This window comes from Trachemys scripta, chromosome 1 (assembly GCF_013100865.1).
Source record: "Trachemys scripta elegans isolate TJP31775 chromosome 1, CAS_Tse_1.0, whole genome shotgun sequence".
Taxonomy (NCBI): Eukaryota; Metazoa; Chordata; order Testudines; family Emydidae; genus Trachemys; species Trachemys scripta.
Window position 1 is genome coordinate 2,444,116 of NC_048298.1, and position 24,192 is coordinate 2,468,307.

The 24,192-nt window shown below is 48.2% G+C and overlaps 1 protein-coding gene across 2 annotated transcripts in view; it reads right to left on the reverse strand.

Moving 5' to 3' along the window:
* The window catches only part of SHANK3 (SH3 and multiple ankyrin repeat domains 3), a gene marked incomplete in the record, with an annotated part of 197,915 nt that overhangs the window by 126,359 nt on the left and 47,364 nt on the right, over positions 1–24,192 (reverse strand). Inside the window, 2 exon segments of one of the 2 annotated variants that reach the window (XM_034763551.1) lie at positions 1,694–1,769; positions 12,304–12,432. In XM_034763551.1, the coding sequence (XP_034619442.1) occupies positions 1,694–1,769; positions 12,304–12,432 (205 nt within the window). 2 annotated transcript variants of the gene reach the window in all.

Genomic DNA, 24,192 nt, shown 5'->3' on the forward strand with positions numbered 1-24,192 from the left:
TGCCTGCATAACAGTTATGCTGCTGCCTACTTGGACGATGTGGTCATTCAGACCCCAGACTGGGAAACCCACCTGGAGAAGGTGGAGGCAGTCCTCGATACCTTCAGGCGAGCTGGCCTTACAGCAAACCCTGCCAAGTGCACTGTAGGGTTTACAGAGGCCAAATATCTTGGCTACATTGTGGGAAAAGGTTTGGTAAAACCCCAAGTGAACAAGTTAGAGGCCATCCAAAATTGGCCCCGACCAAGTCCAAGAAACAAGTCCTGTCGTTCCTAGGTGCAGTGGGGTATTACCGATGATTTATCCCTCACTTTGCCACAAGGGCAAGCCCCGTGACAGACCTAGTGAAAGCCCGTGGACCTGATCTGGTGAGATGGTCTGACGCAGCAGAGGAAGCATTCACAGACCTACGGACTGCCCTCTGCAGTAACCCCGTACTGATAGCCCTTGATTTCACCAAGGAGTTTATCCTGCAGACGGTTGTATCGGAAGTAGAGTTGGGAGCAGTTCTATCACAGATGGTCGGGGAGGAGGAACACTCAATTCTATACCTCAGTCGGAAACTCCTTCCAAGGGAACAAAAATATGCAGTGGTGGAGAGAGAATGCCTCGCTGTAAAATGGGCCATGGAAACATTGCGCTACTACCTGCTTGGGCGCAGATTTGTCCTCGTGACCGACCATGCCCCTCTTCAATGGATGCAGCGGAACAAGGAGAAGAAACAAGGGTGACCAGATGGTTCTTATCCCTCCAATCTTTCCAGTTCCGTGTGCAACACAGAGCAGGGAGCCGTCATGGCAACGCCAATGGCTTGTCTGGCGTCCCAAGCTGCCCAACCCCTTGGCGTTGAGCAGGGGGAGGGATATGTGACAGACCCAGACCAGTGGGGTACAGGAGTCTGGTAGAGGGCAAATATACTGGTCACTGGATGAGTAGTTTTCTGTTCCCTGAGTCACCAGAGCAGGGGCTGCACTAGAGTAATCGGGAACCTGCTAGAACCAGTTAAGGCAGGCAGGCTAATTAGGACACCTGGAGCCAATTAAGAAGAAGCTGCTAGAATCAATTAAGGCAGGCTAATCAGGGCACCTGGGTTTTAAAAAGGAGCTCACTTCAGTTTGTGGTGGGAGTTTGAGGAGCTGGGAACAAGAGGCGCAAGGAGCTGAGAGTGAGAGGGTGTTCTGCTGGAGGACTGAGGAGCACAAGCGTTATCAGACACCAGGAGGAAGGTCCTGTGGTGAGAATAAGGAAGGTGTTTGGAGGAGGCCATGGGGAAGTAGCCCAGGGAGTTGTAGCTGTCATGCAGCTGTTACAGGAGGCACTATAGACAGCTGCAGTCCACAGGGCCCTGGGCTGGAACCCGGAGTAGAGGGCGGGCCCGGGTTCCCCCCAAACCTCCCAATTGACCTGGACTGTGGGTTCTCCCAGAGGGGAAGGTCTCTGGGCTGTTCCCCAACCCACATGGTGAATCTCTGAGGCAAGAAAATCTGCCAATAAGCGCAGGACCCACCAAGGTAGAGGAGGAACTTTGTCACAAACCCCACTCCTGGACCGTCAGTGTAGAATGTGGATTGACTGAAGGAAGCTCCCTTCCCATGATCTACTGCAACATAAATAAAGGAGATACCAGTCCCATGGGCTTTAACTATATCCCATTTTCTGCCATCTCTCACCGATGAGGTAGCCTGGCACTTACCTGTGGGAGGTGAAGTTGTCATATGAACCCACAGTGTAATGTCGGAAGAGACGCTTTGTCCTGTCTTCTCTCGTTTCTGTAAGAAAAAAGCAGAGATTTCTCATGCTGCTGAAAGATGGGATCAGAACCATCTTCCTGAAAGTATGTGACTGTGTGAGCAGGCACGCACATGCTCCTCTACCTGCTCCCTCCAGGTACATGTCTACACAGACACCCATTCGTGTATACATACTCCTCTTCATCTCCATATGTACCCACACAGACTCATTTGCAGAGATCCCACATGCATATTCCTCTGTCCCAGAAAGTGTCCATACACAGACACGCATGCACTCTTCACTTCTCAAAGTGTCTCTGAACACAGATTCACATGCACACAACAGAAAACAGTTTTCTACAAGGACTTTTCAATACGGCGTCCAACCTACTGATTGACAAGCACCAAAGGTTTGTCCCAAAACGTATCGAATGTTCAGAAACCCACACGGAATAAGGTGCAGGCGAGAGATACTCTCAGATGCCATTGATCCAGCTTCCACTGATGTCACTGGGAGTCAAACCAGACCCTTAGGTCTGGAGTTTAAGTTCAAACACATTTGGTGGGTGTAGAAACTGTTGCAATAAAACACCCGTGGCTGGCCTCGGCTCAGGCTGAGGTCTCTAAAATTGGAGTGCAGACATCCAGGCTTGGGCTGGAGCCTAGTCTCTGGGGCCGGCTCCCTCGTGGGGCCCAGAGCCCAGGCTCCAGCGCAAGCCCAAACATCTACACTGCAATTTCATAGGCCTGCAGCCCGAGCCCTGTGACCCTAAATCAGCTGACATGGGCCAGCTGCAGGCGTTTTATTGCAGCGCGGACATGCCCATAGATTCCAAGGCCAGAAGGGACCACTGTGATCCTCTCGTCTGACCCCCTGCACAGCACAGGCCAGAGACCTGCCCCACAATAATTCCTAGAGCAGGGCTGTTAGAAAAAACATCCAGTCTGGATTTAAAAATTGTCAGGGATTTAAAAATTCTCTGTGATCCTGGGTGAATTGTTCCACTGGTTAATTACTCTCACCATCAACAATTTACACCTTATTTCCAGTCTGAATCTGTCTAGCTTCAGCTTCCAGTCATTGGACTGTGTTACACCTTTATCTGCTAGACTGAAGAGCCCATTATTAACTATCTGTTCCCCATGCAGGCACTTAGAAACTGTAACCAAGTCACTCCTTCACCTTCTCTTTGTTAGATTCAATGAGCTCAATCTATGTAGCTTATTACTATAATCATGGTCATTCTCCTGGCTCTTCTCTGACCCCTCTCCAATTCATAGAATCATAGAATATCAGAGTTGGAAGGGACCTCAAGAGGTCATCTAGTCCAACCCCCTGCTCAAAGCAGGACCAATTCCCAGCTAAATCATCCCAGCCAGGGCTTTGTCAAGCCGAGCCTTAAAAACCTCCAAGGAAGGAGATTCCACCACCTCCCTAGGTAACGCATTCCAGTGCTCCACCACCCTCCTAGTGAAATAGTTTTTCCTGATATCCAACCTGGACCTCCCCCACTGCAACTTGAGACCATTGCTCCTTGTTCTATCATCTGCCACCGCTGAGAACAGCCGAGCTCCATCCTCTTTGGAACCCCCCTTCAGGTAGTTGAAGGCTGCTATCAAATCCCCCCTCATTCTTCTCTTCTGGAGACTAAACAATCCCAGTTCCCTCAGCCTCTCCTCATAGTCATGTGCTCCAGACCATTAAGGAAGATATTGAACAAAACCGCCCCAAGGCAATTAGGTTAGTCAGGCACGACTTCCCCTTCGTGAATCCATGCTGACCGTTTCTGATCACTTTCCTCTCCTCTAATTGTTTCATAATTGATTCCTTGAGGACCTGCTCCATGATTTTTCCAGGGACTGAGGTGAGGCTGACTGGCCTGTACTTCCCCGGATCCTCCTTCTTCCCTTTTTTAAAGATGGGCACTACATTAGCCTTTTTCCAGTCATCTGGGACCTCCCCTGATCGCCAGCATCCTTCTTGAACTGTGGGCAGCAGAACTCGCTGCTTCTTGTGGAAGACACTGCTACTAAGAGACAAGACCTCAGTCACCTGTGGGAGACGAACGGCCAAGAGATGTGGCTTCAGTACATGCAGGGAGAGGAGGCAATGGGCCAGGGGAGCTCAGAATGCAAAGACAATGAATGAAAGCAACACCAATTAAAACACTTCAGCAGCACAGCTACACCCTAGCGCTTCAGCGTAGCCACTCACTCCAGCCACGAGGGGAGTTCTCCTTTGCTGTAGTTAATCCACCTCCCCAAGCGACGGTAGCTAGGCTGCTGGAAGAATGCGTCTGTCAGTCTAGCACTGTATACCCCGGGGATTAGGCTGGCATGACGATGGCTCTTGGGGGATAGACTGTTCACACCCGAGAGACGTTGCTATGCCGATGTAAGTTTTCAGGGTAGACCAGCCCCAACAAAGCAGACAGAAGTAATAATGCCAATGCTGGTGTTAGTCTAGCAATCGACGGGGCACTCTACGCTGGGCTGCTGCACCTGGTTTTGGTCACCGCACCTCAAAAAAGACCTAACAGAAACAGAGGGCGCAATGAAAATGTTTAGAGAGCTGAAGAAACTTCCCTGCTGGGGAGCTGGAAAAGATATGAACTGTGTTAAGATGTGACATGACAGAGAGATACAAAATGACAGAGAGAGAAGGTAAATCAGCCGCTTCTATTCACCCTCTCTCCTAACACGGTAACTGGAACTCCAATGAAATGCTACATAGCAACAATTTAAAACTACAGAAGTAAACACTATTTTTATTTACACGACCCATAATTAATCTGCAGGACTCGCTGCCGTAAAATGCAATTGAGGCCAAGACGTAAATAGGATTCAAAAATGGATTGATGGTTACACAGAATGAGATCTTCTATGGTTATTTGAGACATGGAGTCTCTAAAGAACAGATATAAACCCTCCTGCTTCGGGGCATAAGCCAACAACCTACTGATGAGGCCCGGAAGAGGCTTCCCCGTGAACAGGTTATTCAGTAAATTGCCCATTACGGAGTTTCTTGCCCCTCCTTCTAAAGTAGCTGGTTCTGGTCACTCTCAGAAACCAGATACTACATTAAAGGAGCACTGGTCTGATCTAACCTAGCAGCTCCCATGTTCCATAGCATGTGTAGGGTGAGGGAGAAGAACAAAACAGATGGGAAGGGAGGATGAATTGAAGGACAAAACTAGACAGTGAGAGGTGCTTTTTCTCCACAAAGGACATAACAAACATTTCTTATATTCAAAACACTTAGAAACACACATCTGCTAAATAAGCAGCTGCCTTTGCCTGTCCCAGGGACGCTGAGTAACCAGGAATGGGAGAGGATGTGCTCTGTGCAATGGTGAAGGGGGGCAGGACTCCAGGATGATCTCGCTGTTAAGATGTGAACTGCCCCATGAACACTTTTATGATCCCAGTTGTGAGACCAGGGCAGTTAGACCTTTGAGTGGCAGAAGAAACCCCGAGCCCTCTACAACAGGAACAGCCCTGGCCTGACTCTCAGAGATGGGGATCAAAAACACGCACTTCCAGGAACAGCAGCCCAGGAATGAGGAGATCCCTGCTCACCGGTGTGGGGTACCCATCCCATCAATATGGCAGCTTAGCAAAGAGCTGTACTGACAGACCCTCACAGATCAGAGTCAAACCCTAGCCTTTCCTGTGTAAGCGGATAGGATGTGGGCTCCATCGAGGCATTCACAACTCCAGCTTCCTGCCTTACGACTGTTTCATTAGCGAAGAGTGACGCTGAATGCAGGTTACATTGAACAAGTGGAACTTCATTAAACCGGTGCACTGCTCTGTACCTCTGGCCGAGTTGCCTCCAGCATTCCCCGTGTCTTCTTTGGGTCCTGCCAATAACAGTCCCTCCACGGAACATGGGCCCTCCGACTCCAGTTCCACGAATCACGATACATCTTCCCTATTTTTGAACATTTTAACAATAATTAAAAACAAATAACTGATGCCCAGACCCTCACCCCATGTCCCTTTGGCCAGAGGTTGCTAGCACATAGAATCATAGAATATCAGGGTTGGAAGGGACCTCAGGAGGTTATCTAGCCCAACATACCCAAGCTGCCGTCTCGTCTGTAACACAGACTCAGCTGCTTACACAGTCTTTGAGATAAATAGTCTTCTCACCAGGTGACCACAACAGAAGTGACCTCTCTCTGTCTCCCTGTCACCTGTCTCTCTGTGGAGTCTCCCTCCTCCCTGCGGGGCTGCCTCTGGGTGCTTCTCTCTTTCTCCATCCAGTGACGAGCTCTGTATTTCTCTCAGCTCTCTCTGGGGGCTGTGTCTGCTGGCTCCTCACAACTCCTTTAGTCCACTCCTGCTGGTGTCTCGCTAATGGCTGGATCTTCACAGAAGTGCCTGTCTCCAAGGCTGGCAGGTCCTTGGCAGATCTGTCGTACTCTAGTTCATGCTTTCTCTGAGTGTCGGCCAGCTCCTCTGGGCGGCATCTTCATCCTTCTGGCTGCAACAGGTCTCCTCTCCTTGATACCAGGATTTTGGTCCTTCCCCCCACTGCCCGTGCTGGCCTGTTTGGTATTCCCATGTGCCAAAAATGCTAACAAGGGATCTGATCCAGAAGAAACAGCCTCTTGGTTGTTTTCACAGCTGATTCCACCTTACCATTACTCTATGGGTGTGCTGGGGAGGAGGTGTGGCCAAACTCCCATTTGTGTGCAAATTACTTGAATTCTTCCAAGATAGGTTGGGGTTTGTTGACTGTTGTGAGTGAATATAGTGTCCGGAATGCCACATCTCATAAAGACAGCCTTCAGTTGTTCACAGATATATATGAACCTTCCCAGGCCAGAAGGGACCATTGTGACCTCCTGTGTAACACTGGCCAGAGAACTGCCCCCAAATAATTCCCAGAGCAGTTTTTTAAAGACAAACATCCAATGTGGATTTAAAAACTGTCAGTGATGGAGAATCCACCACAACCGCTCCAATGGTTCATTATTCTCACTGTCAAAAAATTGTGCTTTATTTCCAGTCTGAATTTCTCTAGCTTCAACTTCCAGCCATTGGATTGTGCTGTAGGTTTCTTGGCTAAACTGAAGAGCTCATTATTAAATATTTGTTCCTCATGTATGTACTTGTAAATTGCAATCAAGTCACCCTTTAACCTTCTCTTTGTTAAGCTATACAGATTGAGCTCCTTCAATCTACTGCTATGTGGCATGTTTTCTAACGCTTTAATCATTCCCGTGGATCTTCTCTGAACTCTCACCAATTTATCAACACCCGTCTTGAATTGTGGACACCAGTACTAGACACAGTATTCCAGCAGCAGTCACATCAGTGTCAAAGACAGATGTAAAATAACCTCTCTGCTTCTCCTTGAGATTCACCTGTTTCTGTATCCAAGGATCACATTACCCCTTTTGGCCACAGCATTGCACTGGGAGCTCATGATCACTGATTATCCACCATGATCCCCCAAATCTTTTTCAGAGTCACTGCTTCCAGAATAGAGTCCCCCATTGTGTAAATATGGCTTCACTCTTTGTTCCTAGATGTACAAATTTACATTTAGTTTGCCAATCAGAGGCCTGCTTCTTGTATCGTGCAGGGCAGCAACCTCCCAAAAATCTGAAAAGTAGTCCACTGTTATCAAGTACTGCTTTTTCTTGGCGGTAAGTAAGCCCACTACCACCTTTTCCTCTGGCCGGGTGGGCAGCTCCTGTGGCAACAGACTCTGCTTCTGCTGGCAGTTATCAGCCGACAAGTGGTGTCACTCCCCTCTATAAAGCTGTGAAGTTGGGTATTCATTCCCAGCCAGTAACTCACTCACAAGCCTGTCTAGGGTAGCTGTCAATGCCTAGGTGTGAGGTGTGTATTTTTTGCACAACATCCTTAGGTAATGAGGTGGGACAGCAGATTTCTGTCCTCGAAATATATTCCATCTTACACACTCAACTCATCTTTAATTTGAACGTAGGATTCTACTCCTACAGTACCTGGATTTTGTCTTCTGGCCACCTGCTAGTATCGCTCTCTTGACTGGCTGTAGTTGGGTGTCCTTTTCTGTAGCCTCTTTGGTTTCCATCAGTTTCACTGCTGAAACTGGAGATTGACTCCATTAACACACTGCACTATGTTCTGATCCCCTTCCCCCAACTTACCAATGCTGGGTCTATATGCCCAGCTCAGGCTGCCAGCTAACTCCAGTAATCATCCTGGACAAGATCTGAGCTCTGCCTGGTAGTGCTGGAGGTGCATCCACATGCACTGCAATCTCTCTGGAGCACTCAGAAGGGGCTTTGCCATGATTATCTCTAGCGATTTGTGGTCTGATGGCACTATTGCTGGGCAGCCATAGGGGCACTGATGGAATTGTTCCACTCCAAATGCCACAGCCAGAAGGTCTTTTACTATTTGGGCATTCCCTTGTTCTCTCTCTGACAGGATTCAACTGGCTAAGCGACTGGCTGCTCCTACAAAAGAGCTATACTCAATCCATTTCCCAATTTATCACACTGGAGTATCTGTGGCTCTCCTTGCTAGAAGTACACTGTTGAAGTCAGATTTTTTCTGGGTTGAGTTTATGTTCTTATCCCTGCATAGCTGCAAAAAAAGCTTGTAGTTTTGTGTTGTGGTCTTGTTCTGTCATTACTCCCTTCACCTATGACGAGGATATTATCTGGAATTACTCTCACCCCAGCCAATTCTTCTGGTGCTTGGCTGAGCCGTCTCTGGAATTGCTCTGGTGCTGGGCTTATACCTATTGGCATGCACAGCCATCCGTAGCAATCAAATGGTGTTGCGAAGGCTGTCAGCATGCTGGACTCTGTATCCAGGCTGATGTGCCAAAACCCATTTCCTTACACCATACACTGTAAGGATTCTGGCTTGGGCAATTCTGGCAAGATGTCATCAATGACAGGCAGTGGATAGTGGTATCTTCTCAAGGCCTGGTTCACTGGCATAGGGACTGTGCAGATACATAATTGCCTGATGGCTCCTTTATCACCATCATGCTGCTTACCCAGGCCACACTGGCCTCTGCAGGAGCTAGGATACCCCTGCTCTGTATACGTTCATGCTCCAGGCATGCAGGATTACATAGTGCCACTGGAATTTTCCTTCCTGGAAAGGGTTTCACTGTGGGGCCTACTTCTAGTCGCAGCTTCCCTTACAGGCACCCATTGCCTTTGAAAACATCCCCATGGGCTTTTAAAATTGTCTCCGTTGTCCATGGGAGTGTCCCTTTTGCTTCTTGCACTGCAGTTATAAAGTTCTGATGCTGCACCCTGATCAGGTCCATGGCTTGTATGGCAGTATTCCCCAAAAGGGAAATGCGGCGCTTCCCATCCACCACCACAAATTTCAGCTGGCCCGTCTGGCATTTTTCAGGCTAGTTACTATGAGGTCTCATTCTCCTATGGGCTGCATTATGCTCTGATTGTACATTGTTAGATTGCCACTGCTCTTTTTCATGGGGGTGATCGAGTACAGTACATCCCAAGGAACCGTGTTGCAGAAGGCCCTTCTATCCAGTGAAATTGCCGTGGCTGTTTCTCTATTATGCATGGAGGTTGGTATCATCCCTTGTTGGTTTCCTGTCCCAACAGCCTGAACAAGATATGCTCTTGGACTGGAGAGAGTCATGATGTCATCACCGCTGGCTGATGTGCCAGCCCCCACTTGTACTCATCTGACTGAATCATTTTGAGATCTTCCTCTGCTCTTGCACACATGGCTAACACGATTCAACTTGCCACATTCCTTGCAATGCCGGCCTAGTGCAGGGCACGTCTCCTTTATCAGCTCAGGCTGTTTCCCGCAGTAAATGCATCTCGCTATGGGATGGAACCCTGGCTGCCTGCTCTCCTTTGCTGTTGTCTTCCTGCGTGTTCTTCTGGGGGGTGTCATGCCTCCCAGGACTTCCATCCTTCCTCTTGAGGCTTCCTGCTGCACACCCCATATCTAGGCACCTGTCTAGTGTGAGACTGATGTCCTGGAGCAGCCGCTCCTGCACATGGTGATTGACCCTAAGTGCCTGAATTAGAGAGTCCCCAGAACTGCATGTAGCAGCCAGTGTGTGTGAGGCAGTAACCCAGGAGTCTATTCCCTCCACTTCAGCTTTGTCTCCAGTGAGATACCAGATCCCTTCCACTTTGGGGAGCAATGGGTCCAGGGCTCCAGGATTGCTCTGAGGCAAGTGAGGAGCTTCCGAGCGGTGTAGACATCTCTGCCTTGTTCCCCAATAAGGGAAAACAACAACTTTACTCTCCTGCATGGCCAGGTCGGTGTACAGTTCCACTGGCTCCATCGCTGATCTAGGTTTGTGTCTGCAAAACCCAGGACTTCAGGGGACTTGAGACTGCATTCCAGGGCTCACGCTGCCAGCTGCTGCACTCCAGAGAACGCACAGAGAATGCACTGCTCAGACACTGACACCGTGTTTTATTGGTAATGCGTGAAGCTGAATGAAAGTTAAGCTGAACAAGTGGGACTTCATTAAACTCTGTGCATTGCTCTGCCCATGTGGCTGTTTGCTTCCAGCCCAGCTCCCGAGTTCCCTGTGTCCCATCAATAACAGTCCCTTCAGGGGACATGCACCCTCTGACTCCACTTCCACTGATCATGACACAACGATCCTTCCTGCATCTAGGGAGAATCTGCTGGCTAAATGCTTTGCTTGAAAAGAGGTGGGGCGGGGACTGAAATCTCACAGCAACGTCTTCTTTCGTGGTGTGGACACTCAGGGTGATGCTCCTCTGTGCGCCCCACCCCTAGCACATTCTTCCCGATCCCCCAGGCATGTGATGCTCTGTGCCTGCTGCCTCCTGCATACCAAACCATGCCCCTCCACCTCCTCCGAAGTGTGCTAGCTGCAGCCATGCACAATCAGCTGTGATCTGTGGATTCCCCATTCATCTCCTTCCTGTGCTAGGAGCTGTGAGCAGTCCCTTGTCCCAGGAACCAGAAAGGCCCATTCGGGAACTGAGTGATGCAGCAGGAGGTGTCTTTCCTCTGCCCTGTAGTATCTCCCTGTCCCCAGCAGAGGGGAATCTCACCGCACAGTTGAGAGACTTCAGGAAACTCCAAAGCTGGGGCTGCTGTTTAGTCAGACATTTAACCTTCTGGCCTTCCCGTTCTTGTCTCAGCAGCTCGGATAATCTGCGAGTCTTGATCAAGCAGATGTTCCAAATAGAGCCTGTTATCAGCTAATCTGAGACTTGGGCTGACAGAAGGGCTCTGTCCAGGAAAGCAGATAGATTCTGCCTCCGAATAGCTCTGCAGGGCCTGCATGTAGGTAACACCTTCTCTGGGTTCCCGTGGTCGACATGTGCCGGGTCAGCATGGGCTGAGCACAGAATAAGACGGTCCCAGGCGCTGTTCTTGTGCATAATGAGCACCTGGACGACCCAGGCAGTAGCTGGGATGAGCCTCGAGAGGGTGGTGAGTGCTTTACAGTCACATCGCTCCATGCTCGTGGAGAACAGGGGCTGTACAGTGCAGCAAGCCAGCAGAGCGGGCACCGATGGGGGGCCCGTCCAGGGAGGCCAGCTGGCAGAATGAGCACAACAGCAAATTAACACATGTATCCCACCATACTTACAGACTACAAACACACAGTACAATTTACCGTCCAGTGAGAGAAATGGCGAAAGACCCACATGTGAAAGAGACTAGTCTTGTTACTCAACAAGTTACTGAAAGTGCCCAGATACCATAATGATAGCACAGCATAAGAGCCTAATAGAACATAGACTAGGGCAGATGTGACAGTAATGTCTCATAGGTGGCAACCACAGCAGACACGCATCTCTCTCCGCATCCATCACCCCAGGCATTTATACCACACCCATCTCTATAGCGGCTGAGCAATAGACTGCTACGGCAAGCGTGTAGTGAGGGCACAGCCATGCCCAGGGGGATGCCATCTCGAGGATAAGTGCCCCAAGTCACCCAGTAGGTGGTAGTGAGAACCCAGTGAGAGTACGACAGATTGCAGCAGTGTCCCACCTACACGGTGAGTGCCCTGAGACAGCCGGTGCTCTGGAGCGGGTGGCGAGCACGGGGCAGGTGCCCACATGCACAGAACCCCAGTGCGAGGGGGAAGTGCACAGTGAGAACACGGCTAACGCTTACAGTGTCCCGGTGCGCGTGACGAGTCTAGAAGAAACAGCCATGCTGTGCTGCTGACATGTGCACACCTGCAGTGTGGTGACGAACTGGCAGGATGGTGCACGCAGTGTGCAGAAGATGCGGTGGCGGAAATACTTTGGATACACTGGGTGCAAAGAGACGGTGAGAGCGCAGTAAGCAGGGCATGCACCTGGCGCCGTCCCACGTAGGTGGCAAAGTCCACAGTGACAGCCTGGCAGATGCCTGCAGTGGTCCCGCAGGTGCTGAGCGTATCGGACTCCAGCAGTTCCATCCCCGTGACCAGCGTGTAGTGACAGAACTGCAGATCGGCACAGTGCACACGAACGCTCTGCACAAAACCAGCCTTGTCAACTCGGCTGCCATCGCTGTCTGACTCATTATTTTGCCTTCTTTGGTCCTGTTGTTGGGCTCATTAGTGGAAGACATTTACCTAATCCCGAGAGAGACTTCCTGGAGATGGACACAGGTACGACGGGGGCTGAGGCCGCCACGTGAATCCTCACAGTCCTGTGCCTGGCTGATCCTCCACTGAACCTCGTCCCTGCGACCCTGGGGAAAGCTGGCTCCGAGAGCCAAGGAATTAACAACACGCTTATTGGCAAGAGGTCACTTTGTGTCTGGAGATGAAGATGTTAACAGCTTGCTAGGGCAATAACGCGATGCAAACAGTGAACAGACACCTGCAAAAGGGTTGCTGTTATCCTGACTCCAAGATCACTCACAGTGACTCACCATCCTGCTCACATTCCGCCCTGGGAACAGGTGCCCCTAGGGTGACCTGATATCCCGATTTTATAGGGACAGTCCCGATATTCAGGGCTTTGTCATATATAAGCACTTATTACCTCCCACCCCCTGTCCCCTTGCTATCTGGTCACCCTAGGTGCCCCCTCAGCCTGTATACCTGGAAACACTCCCATGAACTCTGCTAGTGACAGAACATCAAGAAACATGATGCAGCCTTGGATGAAGAAAGTCCCAAGAATTTGCAAGGGGCACCTGGCCATGCCCTCAGAGAAGTGGCTGCATTGGCCATCACAGACTGCCTCCTCCCTCCCCTCCAAACTACTGGATCCAGAAGTGTCCAGGCAGCAACTGCAGGGATCGCGTAGCAGCCTGTTACCAGAAACTCTTCACCAGCGTCTGTCTCTATCTTAGGGGCAAAGTGAGAACATAGGAATGGCCAATGGTACAGCTAGCCCAGTGTCCTGTCTTCCAACAGTGGTCTGTGCAAATTGCTTCAGAGGATATGAACAGAACAGGGCAACTATCGAGTGATCCACCCCCTTGTCATCCAGTCCCAGCTTCAGGCAGCCAGACACCCAGAGCCTGGAGTTGCGTCCCTGACCTTCTTGACTAACAGCCATTGATGGACCCATCCTCCATTATCTTATCTAATTATTTTTTTAATCCAGTTACAATTTTGGCTTCACAACATCCCCCGGCAATGAGTTCCACAGATTGACCGTGTATTGTGTGAAGAAATACTTCCTTATGGTTGTTTTAAACCTGCCACCTATTAATTTCATTCTGTTATGTGAAGGAGTAAATAACACGTCCCTATTCACTTTCTCCATCCCAGTCATGATTTTATAGACCTCTATCATATCCCCCCTTAGTCGTCTCTTTTCCAAGCTGAACAGTCCCAGTCTTTTTAATCTCTCCTCACATGGAAGCTGTTTCATCCCTCTAATCATTTCTGCTGCCTTCTCTGTACTTTTTCCAATTCTAATGTATCTTTTATAAGATGGGGTGACCAGAACTGCACGAAGTATTTAAGGTGTGGGCGTACCAGAGATTTATGCAGCTGCATTTTATTTTCTGTCTTATTATCTGTCCCTTTCCTAACGGTTCCTAACATTTTGTCAGCTTTTTTGACTGCTCCTGCATGTTGAACAGATGTTTTCAGAGAACTATCCACGATGACTCCAGGATCTCTTTCTTAAGTGGTAACAGCTAATTTAGATGCCATTATTTTGTATGTATAGTTGGGATTCGTTTTTCTAATATGCATTACTTTGCATTTATCAACACTGAATTTCATCTGCCATTTTACTGTTCAATCACCCAGTTTTGTGAGATCTCTTTGTAACTCTTTGCAGTCTGCTTTGGACTTTACTACCTTGAGTAGTTTTGTATCATCTGCAAATTTTGGCACCTCACTGTTTACCTCCTTTCCCAGATCATTTATGAATACGTTGAACAGCACTGATCCCCGCACAGATCCCTGGGAGACCCCACTATTTACCTCTTTCCATTGTGAAAACTGATCATTTATTCCTACCGTTTGTTTCCTGTCTTTTAACCAGTTACTGATCCAGGAGAGGACATACCCCCTTATCCCATGACTGCTTACTTTGCTTAAGAGCCTTTGGTGAGGGACCTTATCAAAGGCTTGCTGAAAGTCTAAGTACACTATATCCACCGGATCACTTTTATCCACGTTTGTTGTCCCCCACAAAGAATTCTAGTAAATTGGTGAGGCATGATTTTCCTTTACAAAAGCCATGTTGACTCTTCTCCAACATACTGTGTTCATCTATGTGTCTGATAATTCTGCTCTTTACTATAGTTTCAATCAATTTCCCTGGTACTGAAGTTAGGCTTACTGGACTGTATGGTGGATAGAAAGCTGGCTAGATCGTCGGGCTCAACGGGTAGTGATCAATGGCTCCATGTCTAGTTGGCAGCCGGTTTCAAGTGGAGTGCCCCAAGGGTCGGTCCTGGGGCCGGTTTTGTTTAATATCTTTATTAATGATCTGGAGGATGGTGTGGACTGCACTCTCAGCAAGTTTGCAGATGACACTAAACTAGGAGGCGTGGTAGATACACTAGAGGGTAGGGATCGGATACAGAGGGACCTAGACAAATTAGAGGATTGGGCAGAAAAAAACCTGATGAGGTTCAACAAGGACAAGTGCAGAGTCCTGCACTTAGGACGGAAGAATCCCATGCACTGCTACAGACTAGGGACCGAATGGCTAGGTAGCAGTTCTGCTGAAAAGGACCTAGGGGTCACAGTGGACGAGAAGCTGGATATGAGTCAACAGTGTGCTCTTGTTGCCAAGAAGGCTAACGGCATTTTGGGCTGTATAAGTAGGGGCATTGCCAGCAGATCGAGGAACGTGATCGTTCCCCTTTATTCGACATTGGTGAGGCCTCATCTGGAATACTGTGTCCAGTTTTGGGCCCCACACTACAAGAAGGATGTGGAAAAATTGGAAAGAGTCCAGCGGAGGGCAACAAAAATGATTAGGGGTCTGGAGCACATGACTTATGAGGAGAGGCTGAGAGAACTGGGATTGTTTAGTCTCCAGAAGAGAAGAATGAGGGGGGATTTGATAGCAGCCTTCAACTACCTGAAGGGGGGTTCCAAAGAGGATGGAGCTCGGCTGTTCTCAGTGGTGGCAGATGACAGAACAAGGAGCAATGGTCTCAAGTTGCAGTGGGGGAGGTCCAGGTTGGATATCAGGAAAAACTATTTCACTAGGAGGGTGGTGAAACACTGGAATGCGTTACCTAGGGAGGTGGTGGAGTCTCCTTCCTTGGAGGTTTTTAAGGCCCGGCTTGACAAAGCCCTGGCTGGGATGATTTAGCTGGGAATTGGTCCTGCTTTGAGCAGGGGGTTGGACTAGATGACCTCTTGAGGTCCCTTCCAACTCTGATATTCTATGATTCTATGATTGTTTAGCAGGCTTCCTGCTTCTGATGTACTTTTAAAAGATTGATGTTAGTTTTTGTATCCTTAGCTAGTTGCTCTTCAGAGTCTTTCTTAGCCTGCATAATTATGCTCCTGCATTCCCTCTCATCAAGAGCGTGGGGCAAACCTGCAGGAGGAGGAGAAGGCTTTTGAGATGTGCACTATCCTTGCAGCTTCTCTCTGTATAACAGACATGTCTAGGGACCCATGGCCCGCTTGGAACATGCTGGCTCCTACAGGTCTTGAGTTTACAATATGACATCAATCATAACCAAGAGGGAGGCCAACAAGAAGGGAGACGAGCAAGAGCCAGGCGGAGAGGGGCAGGGAAGGAGAGAGCGCTGGCAGGGAGAAAGGATGCAGTCATCTATGGAAGGGGACGGGAGAGATGGGCAGGCTTCTTGTAACGCAAGGAGATCAAAGCTCCATGGCTTGGGGAAAGCAGAGAGTCTTGTCCAAGGCTGCCCACAAAAGAGCTACCATCGAGGCAGGGGTCTGAGATCCCCACAAACCGCATGAGTAGGACAGAGTGCAGAGCCCCAGCTGTCCAGCACTCAGTCTCTATTCCCAGCCCTCAGCAGGCTGGGCATGAAAGTAAACAAGATACATTACAGAATTAGGTGAGAGTGGCACCTGGGGCCGGGTCATGGGCTGGGCATGTTCCCAGCTGCCTGGGGTGGGGCCATGGGGTAGGTGTGATCCCGGTGCCAGCTTCACCCAACTGCTTGGGGCGGGACCATGGGGTAAGTGTGCCCTGGTCACAGCCCTACCCGGCTGCCTGGGGTGGGGCCATGGGGTGTACATGCCCCTGGTCACAGCCCCTCTTTGCCGCTTTAGCCTCATTGTTAAAAGTTCTTTGGGGTGGGGAGTGGGACTGGAGTCAAACGATCAGCAGTGACTGATGAGAACCAGGCCAAACTGTGGGACATTCAGAATGGAGCTGGCACCCAAAGGCCAGACTCCTAGTCCATGGGATAAAAGACCCCACCTCTGTGTTTCCTTCTCCATTCTTCTCTCTGTCTGTCCCCAGCTCCTTCCCCAGACTTCCCAAGTCTCTGGCTGTTGTATGCAGGGACCCACTCTTCAGCTGCGATATACTAGTAATCAGTGGGAAGAGAAGACAATGCCTCCTTCGGGACACTTCTTTCCCTCAAGTCTTGCCTGTTCTCTCACTTTGTCCCCCCGTTTATGCGTTGTTGGCCCCCTCTCTTGGCCCTCTGCCCTCTCCCCTGCCCCTCTGCTCCCATTTCTTCCTCAGGTCTCTCTCCCGTATACCTGTTCCCTCATCTCCTGCCCTCTGCTCACAGACGCGTGTTCCTCATCTGAAAACACTGCTATCGATCTCACTCCAGATCAGAGCAGACAATCGTGATTGCGCGAGGGAGCTGGATTAATGGGCTGTCCGCAGCCCAAAAGCACATTCTCCTCCCAACTTCTAAATATAGCTGCTGCTGAGCCTGTGGTTAATGAAGCCGTCAAGTAGGCACCAGGGACGATGGCTGATGGATGGAGAGAAAAGAGCCACTTGCATATAGGTGTGGCGGGGGGAGCCTCCCAGGACTGGGGCTGAGCCGCCCCCACCCCCTGAGCTCCGCACTGCCCAGGCCAGGGTCAACCCCCCCCCAGCCCTGTAACGCCCAGAGCTGGAGCTGGAGCTGACGGCGAGCTCCATGCCCCCCTCCTGAGCTCGGGGGCTGACCCCCACCCTTTAACCCCCAGCCTCCCGCAGCTGGGGCTGAGCCCCGAGCTGCCTGGGGCTGAACGCCCTCCCCCCCCCGAGCTCCGTGCCTGCTGAGCCCCGTGCCACCTGCAGTTGGAGCTGAGCCCTCCTTCCCCCTGCCCTGGGCCGCCCACAGCTGGGGCTGACCCCCCGTCCCGTGCTGCCGGTAGCTGGGGCTGAACCCCCCCCCCCCCCGAGCTCCGTGCCTCCCCCCAGCTGAGGCTGATCCCCCCTCCCAGCTCTGTGCCACCCAGGTGTCAGCTCTGAAGCCAGCACTGCCCACCGCTTCAGCTGACCCCCAGGCAGCAGCCGTCTCTCTCTGTTCTGCCTTGAAGCCAGGACAAATGCCCAGTTTTGGCGAAGAAGTAGGGACGTCTGGGAGAGAGATGAAAAAGGGGCCTGTCCTGGGCAAAACTGGATCTATTGGCACTCTAGCCAGCCGGGCCCTATTGTTCCCGGCCGGCCCCTCACTCCCGGGACCAACCCCACTGCGTTGTGTCCCGTTGGCCCTAGCCAGCCCCTCACTCCGGGTGTATCCCATAGAGAACATGGCCTGGTGAGCTCAGCCTTCCTGCACCAGCCTCTCCTCCCCTGCAGTATGATTTAGATAATGGCACAGAGAGTACACTTATAAAGTTTGTGGGCAATACCAAGCTGGGAGGCATTGTAAGTGCTTTGGAGGACAGGATTAAAATTCAAAATGATCTGGACAAACTGGAGAAATAGTCTGATGTAAATAGGATGAAATTCAATAAAGGCAAATGCAAAGTACTCCACTTAGGAAGGAACAATCAGTTGCACACATACAAATGGGAAATGACTGACTAGGAAGGAGTACTGCGGAAAGGGATCTCGGGGTTATAGTGGACCTCAAGGTAAATATGAGTCAACAGTGTAACAGTGTTGCAAAAAAACCCGAATATCATTCTGGGCTGTATTAGCAGCAGTGTTATAAGCAAGACACGAGAAGTAATTCTTCCACTCTACCCCGCGCTGATTAGGCTTCAACTGGAGTATTGTGTCCAGTTCTGGGCGCCACATTTCAGGAAGGATGTGGACAAATTGGAGAAAGTCCAAAAAGCAACAAAAATGATTAAAGGTCTAGAAAACATGACCCATAAGGGATAATTGAAAAAATTGGGTTTGTTTAGTCTGGAGAAGCAGGGCGGATAAAAATCAATGATTTAATAAATAAATAAATAAATAAAAACTGAATTTTTTTATTTAAATCGGATTTTTTTAATAAAATGCTTTTTGAGGAAAAAAAACCTATCTAAAGATCATTTTAATTAAGATACATTATAGCTCAACGATATCTCATCATGGAATTGGGATTATAAATTCTAATTCTACAGTATGAGACAATGTAATGTTTAAGAAAGGTTTTGTAAATGAGTTCCAGTAGTTCATAGATTAGGTACCCAATCTTTTGGGATCTCAGGGGCTTCTGTATAGATTATTTAGGTTAATCTTTCTATCTACCCAATGGGACTCAGTGCTCAGTCTAGAAGATCCCATCAGAGATGCTTAGTTTTGCAGTTCTCAAACGGTGGATTTGTGTCTCCAGAGATAACATGCTTGTTAACAGCAAAAGTGTTTTTAAATTAATATACAGAGGTGAGAAATAACAGACCTCAACCCTACTGTCCCTCTGCAAATTTGTGTACACAGAGTCAATCCCTTACCTTTCTCTAAAAGTGCAAAGTTTCAAAAAGTTCAGTGAATAGAAGATTGTTGGGGGTGGAATAGATCTGGACAAGGAGAAGAAGTCTGGAGATAAATGTGAGAAGGGAGGGACAGGCAGTAGAAACAAAAGTGAAACTGTTTGAGCAGCATATTCCAGAAGTCTTGAGGTCTTTCTGAGTGTAGCCTTCATTGATTTGAGATCTACCATACCATTCTCTCACTAGAAGGGAAAACCTATAATGGCAGCAGGCCATAAAAGAGACCCAGGGGACGGATAGGAGCGTCCCGCGGGCAGGATGTGGCCCGCGGGCTGTAGTTTGCCCACCTCTGGTCTAGATAATACTTAGTACTGCCAGGAGTGCAGCAGACTGGACTAGATGACCTCTTGAGATCCCTTCCAATTTTTATGCTGAGTCCCTGAGGTAAAACCCACCCTCCCTTGCAAACCAGAGCTCACTAAGCTGAAGGGAGCCCACCGAACTCAGTAAAAGGAGGCGAGCCCAGTACCAGAAACCACCCTTCCAGAAGCAGCAGCAAGACACCTTCATCACCCTCCTCCTGCACAAGTCATTGCTTACTTCCCCCCTCCCCTGTCCTCCCCCAACACTGAATGCTTATTTGTCTGCATGAGTGGCTGAACAAGAAGTAGGACTGAGTGGACTTGTAGGCTCTAAAGTTTTACTTTGTTTTATTGTTAAGTGCAGTTATTCTTCTTTATATAATTCTACATTTGTAAGTTCAACTTTCATGATAAAGAGATTGCAATACAGCACTTGTATTAGGTGAACTGAGTTTCTTTTTTACAGTGCAAATGTTTGTAATAAAAAAATAAATATAAAGTGAGCACTGTACACTTCGTATTCTGTGTTGTAATTTAAATCAATATTTGAAAATGTAGAAAACATCCAAAAATATTTAAATAAATGGTATTCTATTATTGTTTAACAGCACGATTAATTGTGATTAATTTTTTAATTGCTTCACAGCCCTGATAAATATGTATACCAAACGCTCTCTATATTTGATTGTACCCATCCACATACATGCCTCACTTGATGCTTGTTTTCTTAAAATTAAAGCTCTTTGGGGCAGGAACCGAGTGTGTGTAAAATTACACCATCTTTTGGAAATGCTGTAAAATCTTCTTCTTCAAAACCCCTTTCCACCACAGAAAGATTGACTCTCAAAACCCTGACACCTCTTCTACACAAACACCCCCCATGCCCTCAGAAACAAACAAATCAACCAACCAACTCAAAGACAAACCAAGAGAAAACCCAGCCCCCCGGCACCCACAGAGTCCTCTGGAGACCTCACTGTTGCCGCTGATTTTGGATGGCATGTGCTGAGCTATGGAGAGGGTGCTCAGGGGCAGCCTCTGGGACAGACGGAAATAGATCTTGTGACAAGATACGCGATGTGGCTGTGTGGACACATGTCCACTCATTCACCCACCACTGCAACGTGGATGTGGCATCTTCATCTGATGAAGATTTCCATCACTGGGTCCAACAGAGGAGCCAGCAGGGTTTTAAAGAGAGGGAGTTGTTGGCAGAGCATTCTCCATCAGGGACTCTGAACTTCCAAACTTACGCCGCTGTCACTGAATTCCCAACAACAACCAGGCAATCTCTGGTGCTTGTGCATCCATTTCAGTGTGGGGCTGTACTGGACCCATTAAGATGAGTCACCACCATAGACGCTGAGTTTTCTTTTTCCCTGGGGGTGCTCCACCCCAAAGCCCCGCCCCCGGTCCGCCTCTCCCCCAAGACTCTGCCCTCACTCCACCTCTTTCCATCCCTCCCACAAAGGCCCAGCCTTGCTCGGCCTCTTCCCACCCCACTCCAACAGCTCCCCCGAGGCCCTGCCCACCCGCTGCTCTCAACCCTCCTCATAGCGCCTGTCCCGACCACCCGAACAGCTGATCGGCAGCTGTAGCTGGTGGGTGCTGAGAAGCCACTATTTTTTCCCCCCGTGGGTGCTCCAGCCCAGAGCACCCACGGAGTCATCGCCTATGGTCACCATCACACACTAGTGACACCAAATATCAAGCCACTGTGAGAGCAAAGTGCATTTGCACAACTGGGAACAGTCCAACAGTGCTAGAGGCCAAAAACTTCACGTTGAGACCCAGCGTTATCTGAGTTGATTCAATATTTGCATACTGTGTGGTGGTGTTTTCATTTCTAAACTTGAACTGTGTGGGAAGCCATCACACTGTGCTCAGACCCAGTTGCACTGAAAACTGGATTATTTGGTGTGACTTTGAACATACAGCAAGAACCCTAGATCCAAATCTCAAACATTGGAGGAGTTCAAATCTGCCCTGTGGAATTGGAATGGATGTTTGAAGTCTGAGGCAGTTAAGACCTTTACAAACGATAAATATATAGTACTACCAGTTGGTGGTGGTGATTTGATGTTTATATTACCTTAATACCGAGATGTCCCAGTCAGGATCAAGACCCCAGTCAATGTACACCAAAAGACACCATTTTCAGATGCTCAGATAATAGGGTAGTGAGCAGCAACATAAGCTTAACAGATATAAGATTATGTCAGCTAACATGACTAAAACCTGACTGACAGTTTAAATCACATTTAGATGACATACTCCTGAACACTTCTGTCCTACAACTGTGTGAGGCAGTAAAATTTCACAGAGCAGTTCAAGCCTAAGAACGTCACATACACTTCAGCTTACTTCAACAATGACTAATGCGGGGGGGGGGAGGAGGACGGACAATTTGCAAGTACTTGACAGGCGAGGAATTGTTTATAGTGACATACGGAAGCTAGAAGTTGAAATAAAAAAAATCAAATTGGAAATAAGATGCAACTTTTTAACAATGATGGACTTAATTGTTAAAACATCTCACCACCTGGAGTCATTAATCTGAAATGGGACGTCTCTATAAAAGATTAATTCTAGTTCAGCCCCAGTTATGGGGCTCGGCGGCATTCATTTACGTAGCAAAGGAGAATAATTCCCTCGTCTGCAGGAGCCATTGGTTGAAATTCGTGTTAAGCAGAGGCCAAACTAGATGATCATCAAGTGACCCTCCGGGCCTTAAATCCACTAATAAATGAACAAGAAGGAATGGGATGAAATTAAGAAAGGGAAAATGTAGGAGGAGTGTCAGGAAAAACTTGCTTCTGGTACAATTTGTTAAGCTAAAAAAGCTTCCCGTGGGAAATGGTGGAAACCCCATCCCCTGGCTCACATTAACTTGGCCAAGACACACGCTAGAAAACATGCTGTAATTCTGCACAGTCTGTTGAGAAACCAGAGAGCTAAATAAATCTTTTTCATTTCTAATTCCTAGGGTTATACCTATCTCATAGAACTGGAAGGGACCTTGAAAGGTAATCGAGTCCAGTCCCCTGTCTTCACTAACAGGACCAATTTTTTGCCCCAGATCCCTAAATGGCCCCCCTCAAGGATTGAACTCACAGCCCTGGGTTTAGCGGGCCAATTCTCACTACCCTTGTTGTGGAGAAATTGCTCCTAACTTGTCATCACTCTTCAACCTCTCTCTCAGTACTAGTTTCCGTTCTCTTTTTTCAGAGATTGCCTCAAATTATTGTACAGCATCTACTTCTCCGTAGCCTCAGAAATACGGAAAACGTGTACTCTTCAGTCTTGTGATTTCACTTTCCTAGTGAACAGAAACCTTGTAGCCCTCCCCTCTCCTCTGTGAGCTCTGGAGAGACCTACTCTTGAATTTGGGGTCCTCTGCTTTCCCCAGCCATTTGATATGGGGTAAAAACATGGGACTCATGCTCTTTTGTTCCAGGAACTCAATGCAGAGTTCACTCTACTGCCAGACATGGGGCGAAGGCATCATGGAATCCTACTCTGTATTATACTATTCAGGCACTAGGCAGCGCTGTGTACAATACCTTATTTAAATAAACCTCAGCCACGCCTAGCAGAGAATTAAAGGATCTTATGATGAGCACCTCTGGGGTGTATAAGCAAACTCTGACCAGTCCATATCTGGTACAGAAGTATGTGACATAGTGTCTGGTGTGAACTAAGAAGAGAAACAGAAAGAAAACAGAAACAAAGTTTGCAGACAGAAGGATCAAATCAACAAAGGTTGCAGAATCTAATCTACATGCCACTCTTCAATGCCCCAGAGAACGTCAGATTTGACAAACCTTCAGAATGGACAGACTGGAAACAATATTTGTTACCAAGCTCCTTGTGGAAACTGATGATATTCAGGTATCTTATTTGATTATGCTTTGGGGAAGCAAGCAGAGCATATCTTTAAATCCTTTGTCTTTACTGAAGACAGTCAAAAATATAACTATGAAAGGGTTCTATGTTCGATCATACTTTATATCTCAGAAAAATGTGGTTTATGAAAGAACACGTTTTCACCAGAGAATTCAAGAACTGGGGGAAAGAAATCTTGAATGTTTTATGAGAGCTCTGTGCGCATTGGCTAACAATTGTGATTTTGGGGAATGCAAATCATGAAAATATATCAGAGACAGGCTGGTTATTGGGTTAATATATAAAAACCATTCAGCAACTATAATTGTCCTAGCCACAGCTATACAAACAGCAAAGTATTCTGAGCTGGTGATACAGCAAAACCTAGAGCAACCTGACAAACTTGAAAAACCTCAAACTAGCTTAGAAACTGTAAGCAGTGTTGTTGTAGCTGTGTCAGTTCCAGGATATTAGGGAGACAAAATGGGTGAGATAATATCTTTTATTGGATCAACTTCTGTTGGTGAGAGAGACAAGCTTTCAAGCTTACACAGAGCTCCTCTTCAGGTCTGGGAAACTTACTCAGAGGGCCACAGCTAAATACAAGATGGAACTGATTGTTTAGCATAAGTTGTTATGTATTTCAAATAACCATTCAAGGTGAAGTGGCCCGTAGGGAAGAATCAATTAATCCAAAGATGAGAACTCTTACGTTTTTATACTATGCTCATTGCAATGGTGAGTGGATTTGTGTCTGGGATTCATCACAACTGTACATATTTCTGGTCCCAGTACTCAGCTGTTTCACCTTTGATTTTCATTCCTTTTAACTTTACCCTAAGAATGTCATTATCTCCAGTACCAATTTGTTTCACACTAGTTTTGTGAATATTTTACTGTATAACACCGTGCCAGTCTCTTCTCTTCTGACGATACGGTTTTCTGAAGACCGCTGCCATGGCTGGTACATACCAGATACAAGAATCAT